Raw genomic sequence first — 15,153 nt, 5'->3', positions numbered from 1 at the left:
AACTGTCTACTCTGGGTTTCCCTTACTTTAGAAAAATCTACTTCTACCTTTTAAAAATCTAAATTCCTTTAGATCTTTCTCTAACATACAGCCAAACCTAATCCTGATACACTCAGCAATCTGGACAAATACAAAACATTGTAACAATCAAAGCTGTCCAACAATGGAAGGGACTCCTGACAAAGTATCCGCACCCACTCGTGGTCGGGCATGGCAGAAGGGATTCCCATATGGTAGGGAAGCGGGACTGGAGCATTTCTAAAGGCCCTCCTGGCAATTAAGACTCTTGGGCATTCCCTTCGTCAGCAGTTAACCATCCCAACTAGGATCTATGAGGATGCAGGTTTGATCCCTGGCCTTGCTCAGTGGGTTAAGGATATGGCGTTGCTGTGAGCTGTGGTGTAGGTCACAGATGTGGCTTGGATTCTGCGTCGCTGTGGCTGTGGCGTAGGCCGGCAGCTACAGCTCTGATTCCACCCCAGCCTGGGAACCTCCATATGCTGCGGGTGCAGCCCTAAAAAACAACACAAAACGAAACAAAGCAAAAAAGATGCTAGGGCTTCTACAGGAACAGAGCAGCTCTGAAGCTGTGGCAATTCTTCGCCTCTGCATCTATCCTTCTGCTATCAGTGAGAACATCCCTTTTCCATAACATTCCATGTCCTGTGTTCTTCAAGACTCTGCTCACACACTATCTTCTCACTTGTACCTTCCAAAACTAACTTGACCTTGACTTCAGCATGCCAGGCATCCTCCCTTTGCTCCTCCAGATCCTCTACCGGACCTTCCCCAACTCTGGTATGTGCCTCACAGGGTGGTCCTCTGAATTAAAATCACCCAGGTTCTCATATCCTCTGGTTACCGCTTGGGTTTGACCAGTGAAAGACTCTAGCATATCAGAGGGTGGGAAAGAAAAAGTCTGAGGTCTTTATTTCCCTTCATTCCCTTCCAGGTAGGCCACTGGTTGGTAGTGGCTGCACTCCTACCCTCTCTCTCCTCCAGCTAAGCTCTCTCAAGGTTCCAGACTCTCTCTTGCCATTTCAGACTTAAAAAGTGATAATGGCTCTTAGCCCTGCGGTGTTTCACCAATCCCTGGTGGGGTTCCTTAACCGTGGGCAATTACACGGCCGGAGTGTGCCAGGAGATAACTGATACAGGCAACAAACGACTTCCAACCTGCACTGTTCCATCTTCCCAGATGGCTCCTGTCTCCCCATACCCCACAGCGAGGTTCTTCTCTCAGTAACTGCATTCTGTATGTTTCCACCTATAGACTGATCCACTACAAATCAATTCCCTCTGGAAAAGTCTTAATCCCAGGCCAATTTCCATTTCTGCCACCAATGTGTACAAACTGTATATAGTATTAGATCAGGCAAAGCCTAATTAAGAAGGTAAATGTTACTAAAAATTCCTGACACATAGACTGTAAAGTCCAGCCAAAGACTGGGGTTTATCTATTTATTTGGGGTTTATCTACTTAAAACTCCTTTTTCCTTTAGACCAAACACTGGAGAAATTATCATAATTATGATTATAGTTTGCTTTATTTATAAGATTGGAACAATGCCCAAAACGGCATCCATCCTTCCATGGCCAAATTATCAACAAAATTTTAAACATCCTAGGAGTCCCAATGACTCTTCCCTCTTCCAGACAATCCTACAAATAAGACCCCCAGAATCAAATAACAGAAATGAGCTTTTAGTGTCAATCTGTCTATTGAATGCTTAAATCTTTTTTAAGATTTATAAAGAAAGCACTCCTGAAAAAGATTCAAAGTTCAAAGATAAAGCTCTAAGATCTGGAAAGATCTGATTTTTGAATCCCCAAAATAAAACTGACATGGGCTTAGGGTTTCCAAATTGAGAAAAGAGTGCTGCAGAAATGCTGCCAAAAAAGGTTCTTGGAAAATTTATTGAGCTGCACAAAATCATGCTGTACACACCCCAATATATTTTCCAAAGTAGCAGAGCTTGATCCATGGGCAAAATAACCCCAACTATCACTGTGACAGACCCAATAAACTCTAAGACTTACCGTCCCATTCATATGAATGCACAGTCTGCACAGGTGTTATAGAACCTAGACTAGGGTTTCTCATCCTTGGCATTACTACCAAGCCAGGTAATGCTCAGTTGCTGGGGACTGTACTGTGTGCACAGGAGGGCATTTATTTATATCCCTGACCTCGAGCACTCTTCAACTATGACAACCAAAATGTCTCTAGACATTGCCAAATGTCCCTGAGGGGGCAAAAATTGCCCCTGATTGAGAACCTCGACCCTAGATAAATAATTATCGCTCACACCCCACCCAGCACTACCATGGTGCTTATGGTAACTCTGAGTCATCCATGTGGATAGGTCTGTGGAGTAAATTTAGCTTTATAAAGGACTGTTTTCTTAAAAGCTAGAAGTATTTGGCAACATGTAAAGTGATACAGACCTCTAGCACTAGGAAGGAGGAGAGTATGGTTGCCAAAGTGGAGAAAGATTGCTAAAAAGTTTCCTAACTTGAATTTCCTCTGAAAGCATCACAATTCTCAGATGAATGAATATACTCACTCATTTAGTCTCTCTGAGACACAGGTGGAAAGTATTACAGCTCATGGCATAAATGAGCAAATGGAAAAAGGTAGGCAAACCACCTTAATCAAATGAGGGCAAAATCAAGGGCAGGAAAGCACTGAGGCATCACAGCCCAAAGAGCCCTCCTCTGGATCCCAAGGTCTGTCATATATGGACTCCAGTCTATCTTCAAGTTTTAGTGCCAGGGTATACTGTCTACACAAGTGGTTATCAACCCTGTCAGACCCAATGCCCTCCTCTATAACAAATATTTTGTAAGGCCCCTTATTCTGAAATGAAATTCAAAGATAACATTATACCTAGACATACTTTTAAGATTTCAATATAAGACCCCATCTGCAATACAAGGGAAAAGAAACAAGAAGATCTGTATAATAAAATATGTAGGTTCAGGCAAGAGTCGACTATGAAACAAAAGTATCCTCTTCCAAAGTACCCCCTAGAGGGTGGAGCTATCCTACCCCTCTACATAAACCAGCTCTCAACAGTCACAAGTTCAGCAACCTCCGCCCCTTACAATGAATATAACACAGAGGCAGTATCACAAAGTAGATAAGAAAGAGGAATCAACTGTGGTTAAAACACCGCTCCACTGCTACAGTACCCTCTAGTTCTAGTTCTTTACATATAAAGGGAGAATACCAGTAGATTTTTCAAAGCATTTTTGTGAAAAGTGGATGAGTATGTAAAGTATGTATCTCTGCATCTAACACGTAATACTTGCTCTATAAATGTCAGCTATCAGACTTATTGCTCTTGAATCTACCTTATACTGTGGCTTAGCCTTTGTCCATCTTATTCCCCCAAAAGAAAGAATGGATGACTGGCTATCCATTTCCCAGAGATATTCTAAAAAGGATTCATGTATAATATAAATAAGAAGTTGCATCAAGTGATTTCTGAGGTTGCTTCTGAATCTGGGATTCTACCATACACTGCTTAGAACTGAGGTTACTTCCTTATCAGTGGCCACACCCACTGCTTATGGAAGTTCCCAGGCCAGAGAATGAACCCAAGCCACAGCTGTGACCTCCACTGCAGCTGCAGCAACACCAGATCCTTGAACCCCCTGCGCCAGGCCAGGGATCAAACCCGTACCAGTGACCATAACCACTGCAGCTGTATTCTTAAACCACTGCACCACAGCAGGAACTCCAAGGTTGTTTTCTATTAACTGGGGTCCTTTCCAGTTAAAGGGCCAAGAACATGTCTAATGCATCAGACTACACAAAGCAACTGTAGAGAAACATCCTGAACTCAGATCATGACAGTTTAGTGTCCTCACTGAAAACCCAACTTGGGTCATTGGTTCTCTACCATTTAGCCCAATACTCAAAGAAAGAAGGACAATTTTTCCAAAGAAAGCGCCTCAAGTAACACATAGTGTCTTGAGAAAGTCATGATTCTCAAGGGCCAGTTGTTATCCATGTGAAATAATTCCTTACACCAATGAGCAAAGCAACACCCCTAAAGATCTAGATTTTCAAATAAGGAAAACTACTGGTGACAGCTAGAGAAATGCTTCAAAACAAAACTGATTCCAAAGTTAATATTCTGAACAAAAGCACTCCCTGCTCAGACTGTTTAAGGGAACCCATAGGCCCGCGAAGCAATAAGCACATCTCTGAGCATGGAGGTATATGCTACTAACATACAGGAATCTTTTGCCGTTGTCTTTTTTTTTTTTTTTTAAGGGCCGCACTCTTGGTACATGGAGATTCCCAGGCTAGGGGGTCACAATGGAGCTGTAGCTGCTGGCCTACACCACAGCCAGAGCAATGTCAGATCGGAGTCACATCTGCAACCTATACCACAGCTCACAGCAATGACAGATCCTTGACCCACTGAGCAAGGCCGGGGATCGAACCTGTGTCCTCACGGATAGTAGTCAGATTTGTTTCCGCAGAGCCACGACAGGAACTCTAACATACAAGAGTCTTAATTTGCACAGACATCTGATTTATAAGAGAGAAAACAGAAATTGCCAATTATTGCAAATCACTCTGCATTAACCCCCCTAAGGTGCTAATAATAGTGGTTATCTCTGAGTAGTTAATTATTGGGGATCACTTCCTTTTGCTTCCAGTTCTTCTAACGTATTGCTCTTGTGATAAGAATTTTAAAATTAAGGGCGTTCCCATTGTGTCTAAGAATTCAATATAGTATCCATGAGGATCTGGGTTCGATCCCTGACCCCACTCTGTAGGTCAGGGATCTGGTGTTGCCATGAACTGTGGTGCAGGTCAAAGCTGTAGCTCGGATCCAGAGTTGCCATATGGTGCAGTGCAGCCTTAAAAAAAAAATTTATTTTATTTTTTTTGCTTTTTAGGGCCGCACCCATGGCAAATGGAAGTTCCCAGGCCAGGGGTCTAATCAGAACTATAGCAACCTGCCACAGCCACAGCAAGCCAGATCCAAGCCTCATCTGTGACCTATACCACAGCTGATGGCAACACCTGATCCCTGACCTACTACAGGGATCGAACCCGCATCCTCATGGATACTAGTCAGATTCGTTTCCTTTGCTCCACAATGGGAACTCCCCAATATTATAAAAATTATATTAAAATAAAATCACAAAAGGCTGGAGTTCCTGCTGTGGCACATTGGGATCTGCAGTGTTTCTGTAACGCCAGGACATGGGTTCAACTCCCAGACCAGCACAGCGGGTTAAAGGATCCAGATCCAGCCCCAGCACTGGCTTGGATCTGATCTCTGTCCGGGAACTCTTACACTACAGGGCACACAAAAAAGGGGATTTAAAAAAAAAAAAAAAACACTACATAAGGCTATTTATAATCTACTAACAGTCCATGAAATTTGAGGCAAGAAAGAACTTTAGGTAAATTCTTCATCTGAATCTGTGGATAAACCAAATATTTATCTGTCTCTAAAACCATCTTTGGAGTTCCCATCATGATGCAGAGGAAATGAATCCAACTAGGAACCATGAGGTTGTAGGTTCGATCCCTGGCCTCACTCAGTGGGTTAAGGATCGTCATTGCTGTGGCTGTGGTGCAGACCAGCAGCTGTAGCTCCAGTTGGATCCCTAGCCTGGGAACTTCCATATGCTGCAGGTGTGGCCCTAAAAAAAAATAAAAAATAAAAAATAAAAATAAAACCATCTTTGCTCCCCACCTCAAATCAGAACTGATCACAACTTAGTTGCCCTTTTAATCTCCCCCAAGGACCTTACGGCTTTTGACACTATAGGACATCAGCACTGGATATTAAAAAAAAACAAAAAACAAAACCCTATGGGTTTTTGTCAATTTCCCAGTAACAGCTACCAACTCTCTGGGACAATGAGATAAAGAGAGGGAAAGGGATTGTTTTTTTAAATCAATGTTTTTTCAACAAAGAGACATCAGACTCATATAAGTGATTTATTAAGAACTAACCCCCCAAAAGGAGTTCCCTGGTGGCTCAGTGGGTTAAAGATCTGTGGCACGATTCAATCCCTGGCCTGAGAACTTCCACATGCCGCAGGTGCAGCCAAAACAAAAACAAAAACACAACCTAGGAGTTTGCATAGTGGCTCAGTGGTTAACGAATCCAACTAGGAACCATGAGGTTGCGGGTTCGATCCCTGGTCTTGCTCAGTGGGTTAAGGATCCAGCATTGCCGTGAGCTGTGGTGTAGGTCACAGACGCGGCTCGGATCTGACGTTGCTGTGGCTCTGGCGTAGGCCAGGTGGATACAGCTCCGATTCCTAGCCTGGAAACCTCCATATGCCGAGAGAGCAGCCCAAGAAATGGCAAAAAAGACAAAAAAAAAAAAAAAACAACCCAAAACACAACCTAAACCTCTACATCGCTATTTGAATGCCACAGGCACTTCCCACAATCCTCACACTAACAAGCCTCTTTGAAAAAAATAAAAATCAATAAAGAGCCTCTATGGAATCATGAATGTCCCAAGAATAAAACGTCATTTTGGTAAACATTCATTTGGCAATTCTATTCTCTCTGCTCAGTGGAAAAACAGCACAGAAAGAGAGGAAAAAACAGCCTCTACCAAGGCAGGCACACTCCTCAGCCCAGCAAAAGAAAGTAAATTCAAACTAGTTCAATTCAGCAGGCACTTATTAACCAACTTACTATATACAGAGCACGGCGACTGGTGCTTATACATCTCTAAACAAATAAGACACCTGCCCTCCGAGGAATCATAACTCTAGTCCCCAAGACAAACACTTAAAACTAATATTAGGCAGATTCAGACAAAAGTTAATAGAAGTTTTAAAACTACTCGGGGAGCGAGTAAAATCAACTGCAAGAATTTTGAAAAAGATTCTTCGTATACATTAAATATATATATTCGTATATTTAGTTCAGTCATTTATCCATATCCATCATTAAACTCAAAATAAAAGATGGCAGAAATGCTCAGCTACCAAGAGCAAGCCTCAGAGATAAAATCTACACACTCATACTCTGGACTAAAAATAAAACTTAAGCTACAAGTGCCTTATAAACAAGACGATACTTGGAAAAGGACTCACCAACATGAGAAGGTCCGTACTCGGCATCTTCCTCTTCCAGCCCTCCTTTCAGTGCCTCCCCTCTGCAAAAGGGAACCAGGTTTGTTTACTTCTAAAGCTTTAAACTGTCCCGTCGGCCTGCCTAGATCCGCCAGAGCTGCAGAGAAATGGTTCTCTCCCAGCTTGGAGGGCTCAGATTTCACTCCCAGCTATCATACTCCACCTCCCCGGACCCCCAACCAGCGAATCAGAATCCTGCTGGCCCTAGGCTTCCCTCCCACAGCGGACCAAACGCAGCCCCATCCAGCCTCCCTCAAAGCAATCCTCCCAGGTAGATTCCGGGGAAACGCCCAGCCCTCCCCAGACCAAGGCCCAGAGCCCCGAAGCCCTGCCCATTCAAACTAAACAGGCCGAGGACCGGACGCTACAGGCAGCCCAGTTCCAGGGTCCAGCCTCCACTGGACTCCCTTTAGAAACAGGCTGGCCACGTTCTGGGCTTCATCCTTCCCTCCCTACAACGCTTTCCTCACCTGTGAAGGATCAGCTAATCTGCCCGCCCCAAGACCACTCCTACCCCGCCGGCGAGTGGAGTTTCAGACCGCGCTCCCTCCCGGCCCTGGCGCCCCCCCAACCCCACCCACTCGCGAACCTTCCACTCACTCAGACCTCGGGTGGTCGGCACCCCCACCCTCCGCCCAAGCTCGCCCCACATCTGCAAGCCCCTGGATCCGGCCGGCCCTTCCTCTTCTCATCGCCCTCGCAGCACTCTTCACCCATCCCCAACAGGACCCATCCCCAACAGGACCCCCCCCGCAGTCCCAACACTCCTCCCTTTTCCCGGCCGGGACCCGCCTCCCATTCAGTCCCAACTCGCCCCAGTCCCCATTCCGGACCCTTCTCCTAACTCTGGAGCCCTGGCGGCCCCGTCCACCTTCTCAGCCGGGAGCCAGCTTCCGCGCTCCTTCCCATAGACACTCACTCGCCGGTCCGGGTCTTCCTCACAATGAGACTGACTCGCCGATGGCTAGGCGCGGGCTCCCCCTGCAGCCTCCTCCACCGCCGAGATTGGAGATCCGGCCGCCAACGGCCCCGCCCCGCCCGGAAATGGCTTGCGCCGCGCTCGCCCCTTTCCCCAGGCCTGGCGTGCGCGGCCCCGCTGCCGGTCGCGCGCACGCCCCAACCTGGTCCCGGGAACCGCGGCGCCTCAGGGCCCCGCGGCGCCTGCGCGCAGCCTGCTTCCCGGACTTGCGTGGCACCCCGGCCCTTTTGAGGAGGTGAAACCGGGTGGCCCCAGGCCCCCGAGCTTTTTCAGTCTCCCTTTAAAAAAAAGAAAAACACAACTTACTGGCCACTCTTGGTCCCTTGGAGCCCTTGAGAGAGTCAGCCTGCAGAGCGCTGTACAAACTGATCTATAACTACTCAAGGTGGGTCTCTAGAGAGGCCTTTGGGATTTTAATGAGTGACTCAGAGGTTTGCTTCTTATCTATTTACTGGAGATTTCCATCGAGGTCAGCGATGCCTGAAGGAAAGCGATAGGACAGTTCCCTTAATGGAAGTCTTATCCCCATCCTCCCCTCCCCCTACAAAAAAGGAGAACAGAGATTATAGGTGTTGAGCAAAAATGCTAAAACTACTGCTTTATTTTCCTGAGCAATGTTGGGAATTATCTAATAATCATCAAGGGAAGGTGCCCACCAGGATCACAAAAGTAACCCTTCAGTTCCAGAAGAATAACTTTCAAGTCATTTTTCATGTCATGCTCCTTGTCTTGACACTAATTCAGCAGACTTGGAAGGCAGTGTATTTGTGACTGATCAGCGATCTGCGTATGGTATTTTTTTAACAGTTTAAATGACACATGGAATCTTGAAATCTTAATAGAAACAACACTAATGAGGATACCCAATTCCCTCCCCTTGCAAAATGTTGTCATGGCACTAATTTGGGGTGTCATCACTACCATCGTTATCTTCATCTACTGCTCTCAGGGTGAAATTCCTTGTTAACATATCTGCCCTTCTCTGCACAGCCCCTTAGCCCTTCCCAATTTCGCAGCTGAAAAGGTTAAGTCTCTGAAGAGTCAAGCAGGTTTTCTCTGGAATTCCTCACCCTCAACCTTCCATCAGAAGTCTCAGACATCTTTACTATCCAGAGCTCCTGAAGCAGGCATTCCATACCCTTAGCCCTCTTGCTGCTGCTCCCCAGCAGGCACACATTCTCAGTGTCGAAGGGTCAGAAATCGTCCTTCTGCTTCCTGCCAATGCCTACTATCAGGAGCAACTTTGGGATTCTAGGTATGTCCTCCCCATTCTCATGCTCTACCCCTTTGCTTTATATCATCTTCAGATTCTAGGATCTGCTCTCCCTAGTCTCCTTCCATCCTTTATTTTTTAATTTTTTTTAACTTAATTTTTTTTTTCCTTGCACGCGTGAAAGGTTCCCAGGCTAAGGGGTCTAATCGGAGCTACAGCTGCTGGCCTTCACCACAGCAATGCCAGATCCACGCTGCGTCTGCCATCTGCAGCACAGTTCACAGCAATGCCGGATCCTTAACCCACTGAGCAAGGCCAGGGATTGAACCCACAACCTCATGGCTCCTAGTCGGACTCATTTCTGCTGCACCATGATGGGAACTCCTAAAATTTTTTTTTATTATAGTTGATTTACAATGTTCTGTCAATTTCTGCTGTACAGCAAAGTGACCCAGTTGTACACATATGTACATTCTTTTTCTCACATTATCCTCCATCATGTTCCATTACAAGTGATTAGATAGAGTTCCCTGTGCTATATAGCAGGATCTCATTGCTTATCCACTCCAAATGCAATGGTTTGCATCTACTAACCCCAAACTCCCAGTCCATCCTACTCCCTCCCCCTCCCTTTAGGCAACCACAAGTCTGTCCTCCATGTCCATGAGTTTGTTTCTTTTCTGTAGATAGGTTTATTTTGTGCCATATATTAGATTCCAGATATAAGTGATATCATACGGTGATTGTCTTTCTCTTTGTGATTTACTTCACTTAGTATGAGGGTCTCTAGTTCCATCCATGTTGCTGCAAATGGCATTATTTTGTTCTTTTTTATGGCTCAGTAGTATTCCATTGTATATATGCCACATCTTCTTAATTCACTCATCTGTCATTGGACATTTAGATTGTTTCCTTGTCTTGGCTATTGTGAATGGTGCTGCAGTGAACATGTAGGAAAAAGCCTACAGAATGGAAGAAAATAGTTTCAAATGATGCAATTGACAAGGACCTAATCTCCAAAATATACAAACAACTCTTACAACTCAACAGCAAAACAAACCAACCAACTGAAAAATGGGCATAAGACCTAAAGAGACATTTCTTCAAAGAAGACATATGGATGGCCAACAGACACATGAAGAAAAATGCCCAACATCACTAATTATCAGAGAAATGCAAATCAAAACTACAATGAGGTGCCACCTCACACTGGTCAGAATGGCCATCATTAGTCTACAAACAACAAATGCTGGCGAGGGTGTGGAGAAAAGAGAACCCTCCTACACTGTTGGTAGGAATGTAAATTGGTACAACCACTATGGAGAACAGTATGGAGGTACCTCAGAAAACTAAATATAGAACCATATACCATATATGATCCAGCAATCCCACTCCTGGGCATATATCCAGACAAAACTTTCGTTGGAAAAAATACCTGCACCCCTATGTTCATTGCAGCACTGTTCACAATAGCTATTATTTATTTATTTATTTATTGCTTTTTTTTTTTTTTAGGGCCACACCCTTGGCAAATGGAGATTCCCAGGCTAGGGGTCAAATCAGAGCTATAGCTGCCCACCTACACCACAGCCACATCAATGCCAGATCCGAGCCTCATCTGCGACCTACACCACAGCTCATGGCAACGTCGGATCCTCAACCCCCTGAGTGAAGCCAGGGATTGAACCTGCGTCCTCATGGATGCTAGTCAGATTCGTTTCCACTGAGTCATGACTCCCACAGCAGCCACCCTTTAATCTATAGTTTCTGTGCCAGCTGGAGGGTAAGGTCCAAGTCAGATTCCTCCTTCCATCTCTTGTGGTAAAACTTCACTGTTCCTCACTCACACAGCAGGCAGTTTCTGTTCATTCTTCCCAGATGAATGAACCAATTCAACTATATTGTCTAATCTTTGTTACGGACTGAAAGTTCTCCCCCACCCCAAATTCTTATGTTGAAACCCTAACCCCTCAATGTGATGGCAGGGCCTCTGGAAGGTAATTAGGTTTAGATGAGGTAATGAGGGTGGAGCCCCATTACAGCATTCAGGTCCTTACAAGAGAGACCAGACAGAGCTTCCACCCCCTGCCCCCCTCTCCCCCTACAAAGAGGTCATGCAAGCACACAGTGACCTGGTGGCCGTTTGCAAGCCAGGAAGAAGACCCTCACCAAAAACCAAATCTGCCAGCACCTTGCACTTGTATTTCCCAGTCTGCAGAACTGTGATACATAAATGTCTCTTGTTTAAGCCACATGGCCTATGGGATTCTGTTACAGCAGCCTGAGCTAAGATACTTCTGCAAAAACTATGCTAGGCACCTTTACAACCAAGGCCCTATGTATGTCCTAACTTGCCCACATCAGGTGACTCTCATTATTTCCCAACTTATAAACAAGGACACTAAGGCCCAGAGAAGGTAAATGATCATTCCAAAGACACAGAAGAATGGGGTGGAGTTCAGATGGGAAGTGAAGTCTTCAGATTTTGAAAGAAGGACCTAAAATAGGTTTGTTAATGAATTCGAATCAAAGAATGTTAGGGCTAGAGAGGCCATCAACTATTTGCAGCTCATTTCATAACGCATGCCTGAAGAAAGCAAGGCTGGGAAAGGAACAGGACTCCTGGTTGTTCCCAGCAGAGCTCTGGGGCCCTGTGTGGGGGTGGGTGGGGGGAGGTGAGCCCTCAGGCCCCTTTGCTCACAGGCCCTCTGACTGCAGCATAACATCAGGGATTACAAGAGAAGCATCAAGTAGAAAATGGCCAGAGATAAAAGATACACAAGGATTAAGAAAGAAAACTTCAGACCTAGAAATTATCATGCTAAGTGAAGTTAGACAGACACCAACATCATATGTTATCACTTACATGTGGAATCTGAAAAAAGGATACAATGAACTTCTTTGTGGAACAGATACTGACTCACAGACTTTGAAAAATGTTTCCAGGAGTTCCCATCATGGCACAGCAGAAACCAATCCCACTAGGAACCATGAGGTTGTGGGTTAGATCCCTGGCCTTGCTCAGTGGGTTAAGGGTCCAGCGTTGCTGTGGCCGTGGTGTAGGCTGGCACCTCTAGCTCCAATTAGACCCCTAGCCTGGGAACCTCTATACGCCAAGGATGCAGCCCTAAAAGACCAAAAAAAAAAAAAAAAAAGCAAAGAAAAGAAAAATATTTCCCAATGAGACAGGTTGGGGGGTAGGGGGATGCACTGGGGATTTGGGATGGAGATGCAATAAAATTGGGTTGTGATGATCGTTGTACAGCTATAAATGTAATAAAATTTATTGAGTAATAAAAAACTTAAAAATAAAAAAAGTTTTTTTAAAAAAGAAAGAAAGCTTCAACCTTCACAGGGGAATCCCAATGTACCCAAATGGAGCAAAGTCCCCACTGACTATCGCTCTTGCATGTCCTGGCTGCATTGGGTAGTGGTGGGCCCTTGGGAGAGAGCAAGAGAGAAGAGAGCAAACAGGATATAAATAAAAGAGAGCATTACAGTTCAGAGAGAAGAGGAGTATGCAAAAGCAAGAGTGGTGGCTAAGGAGGGGACACACGTCCACCTTCTTCCCTGCTCCCCCCAGAGGCTCCCACACTTAGGGGCTTCAGAAGTTCTACACAGGGCAGGCCTCACAGGCTGGTGGAAGGCAGAGGCATCGTGCATGGGGCGGCCATGCTCACAGTGTGGTCTCCCAGTGAGCAGCCCTGGTGTCACCTGGGCGCTGAAATGCATGTTCCTGGAGCCCTCCCCCAGACCTGCTGAATCTCAATCTACACTTTAACAAGATGCCCAGGTGAGATGTATGAACAATAAAACTTGAGACGCCCATCCTCCAACACCCTGCCTGCGGAGAAAGCACAGTGTATTTTTTAATTAAGATTGTGTGTATGTTTGGGATGGTTTAAGGCAGTTGAGAAAAATGTTTGGAGGTGAACAGGCAAAATAACACTCCCCAAATTGGCCTTTGGTGCCACGTGGTGGCTCTCAGGAGGACAAAAAGATTGGGAGGGGTCAGAAATGCCTATAGGGGGAGTTCCCATAATGGCTCAGTGGTTAATGAATCTGACTAGGAACCATGAGGTTGTGGGTTCGATCCCTGGCCTTGCTCAGTGGGTTAAGGATCTGGCGTTGCCGTGAGCTGTGATGTAGGTCACAGACGCAGCTCGGATCCCTCGTTGCTGTGGCTCTAGTGTAGGCTGGTGGCTATAGCTCCGTTGGCTATAGCCTGGGAACCTCCACATGCCGCGGGTGCGGCCCTAGAAAAGACAGAAAGACAAAGAAAAAAAAAGAAATGCCTATAGGGAACTAGGGAGGGACTGAAATAACTGCTGGTGACAGAGGGCTTGGGGTGGCAGGTGGCAGAGTGTGGAGGAAGAGGGCCTAGGATATCTTTTCCCATGTGGCTTCTTTTAAGATAATTCATACCAGCAAATCTGGTTCTGCTTAAAATGGCAGCTAGCCACAGCCAAGGCAGTCACACCCCTGCCTCAGATATGAGCACACACTCCCCAAGCTAAAAAAGCAGGATCACGCTATCATGCCTCCATTCTTCACTCTGACACTCCCCACCCAGTGGGGACCTTCTGTGAAAGCTCAGCTTGGGATAGAGCAGATCTTGGGGGGGACACTACCCACCCAGTGGGGACCTTCTGTGAAAGCTCAGCTTGGGATAGAGCAGATCTTGGGGTGGGGGGGCAATGCTGCTTTTGAACCACTCTTGGAAAGGAATGGCCCACGGGAAAGCCCCCTGCAGGACATCCACTCACGGAGCCTAAAATGCCCTGCCCAAGGAGGGACAGAAAACCAGCCATCAGCAGCAGGCTGGGGTGGTTACAACAGAACTGGCCACCACTGGGGGAAGGGGCGCTAAGAGCCAGACAGACCAGGGAGGCATGTGCCCAGAGGTTGCCACATTAGGATGGATGAACAGCGAGGTGCAGTGGGTCACTGAGTTACATGTCCCAGACATTAATTCAGCCAAAAGTCAGAGTGGCCAGGCCTGATCCTGAGAAATGGGTTATTTCCCAAGGAAGCCCACCTTTCCTGAGGAAGCCCCCTGTTGCTCTCCAGCCTGCGTAGTCATCACTCCCAGGGAAGCATCAAAGCCAGAGAGTGACTGCTTACAAAAACCAAATAAACACAAACGACCCTGGGCAGAGGAAAAGAGTGTTGATAACAGAACAGCTATGAAAGCAGACCAGCCTCTACCAGGAGATAACTGTGGCCTCGGGCCAGTGGGTTTAACTGAACCCGGGCTTCCTTGATTAAAAAACAAACGTTAATGGCATCTACCCTAAAACTATGTTGACAGGTGGAGAGGTGCACCCAACACAGGGCCTAACCCATGGTACACGCTCAAGAGCTATTAGTCTAGACAACTCCACCATGACCAGGATGTGTTCAGGAATCTTGGTGACTGGCTAAACCAAGCCCAGCCCTCTCACGCTGTCACTCCAAGTCTGGCTTCAGTCTCCATCAGGGCCTGATCCTGACAGTTGAATAATCCTTCTAGTGCCCCCTAGACCTTTTCAAGGCTTGTCCAAGAGCTACAGCTCCACTGTATTCCTGTAGGTTGTGTTGTTTGTAGAGAAGTCGCAAACAAGACCAAACACCTCCTGTTTATGGGACTTACAAAATATTTAAGTTATAAACAGGGGGGGAACCTGCTTATACATATAATTCTTTTGCAAAGCAATATAGTGTCCTAACTTTTTTTCTTTTTATTTTTTTGTCTTTTGTATTTTTAGGGCCACACCCACAGCATATGAAGGTTCCCAGGCTAGGGGTCGAATCGGAGCTACAGCTGCCGGCCTATGCCACAGCCACA

At 46.0% G+C, this 15,153-nt stretch overlaps 1 protein-coding gene across 4 annotated transcripts in view; it reads right to left on the bottom strand.

The window, feature by feature from the left end:
* The window catches only part of SGPL1 (sphingosine-1-phosphate lyase 1), a 59,405-nt gene extending 51,224 nt beyond the window's left edge, over positions 1 to 8,181 (bottom strand). The window contains exons 1-2 of one of the 4 annotated variants that reach the window (XM_047762547.1): positions 8,054 to 8,181; positions 7,096 to 7,157 (exon numbers count right to left, since the gene is read on the bottom strand). In XM_047762547.1, coding sequence (XP_047618503.1) covers positions 7,096 to 7,122 — 27 coding nt within the window. In that variant the 5' untranslated portion in view covers positions 7,123 to 7,157; positions 8,054 to 8,181. Of the gene's footprint in view, positions 1 to 7,095; positions 7,158 to 7,967 lie in introns of all 4 variants that reach the window. The other 3 variants (XM_047762548.1, XM_047762546.1, XM_047762549.1) reach the window with 3 other exon arrangements.
* Positions 8,182 to 15,153: the final 6,972 nt, after the last annotated feature.

The sequence above is a fragment of the Phacochoerus africanus genome, chromosome 15, assembly GCF_016906955.1.
Source record: "Phacochoerus africanus isolate WHEZ1 chromosome 15, ROS_Pafr_v1, whole genome shotgun sequence".
Classification (NCBI taxonomy): Eukaryota; Metazoa; Chordata; class Mammalia; order Artiodactyla; family Suidae; genus Phacochoerus; species Phacochoerus africanus.
This window is presented reverse-complemented; position numbering and strand designations above follow the sequence as displayed.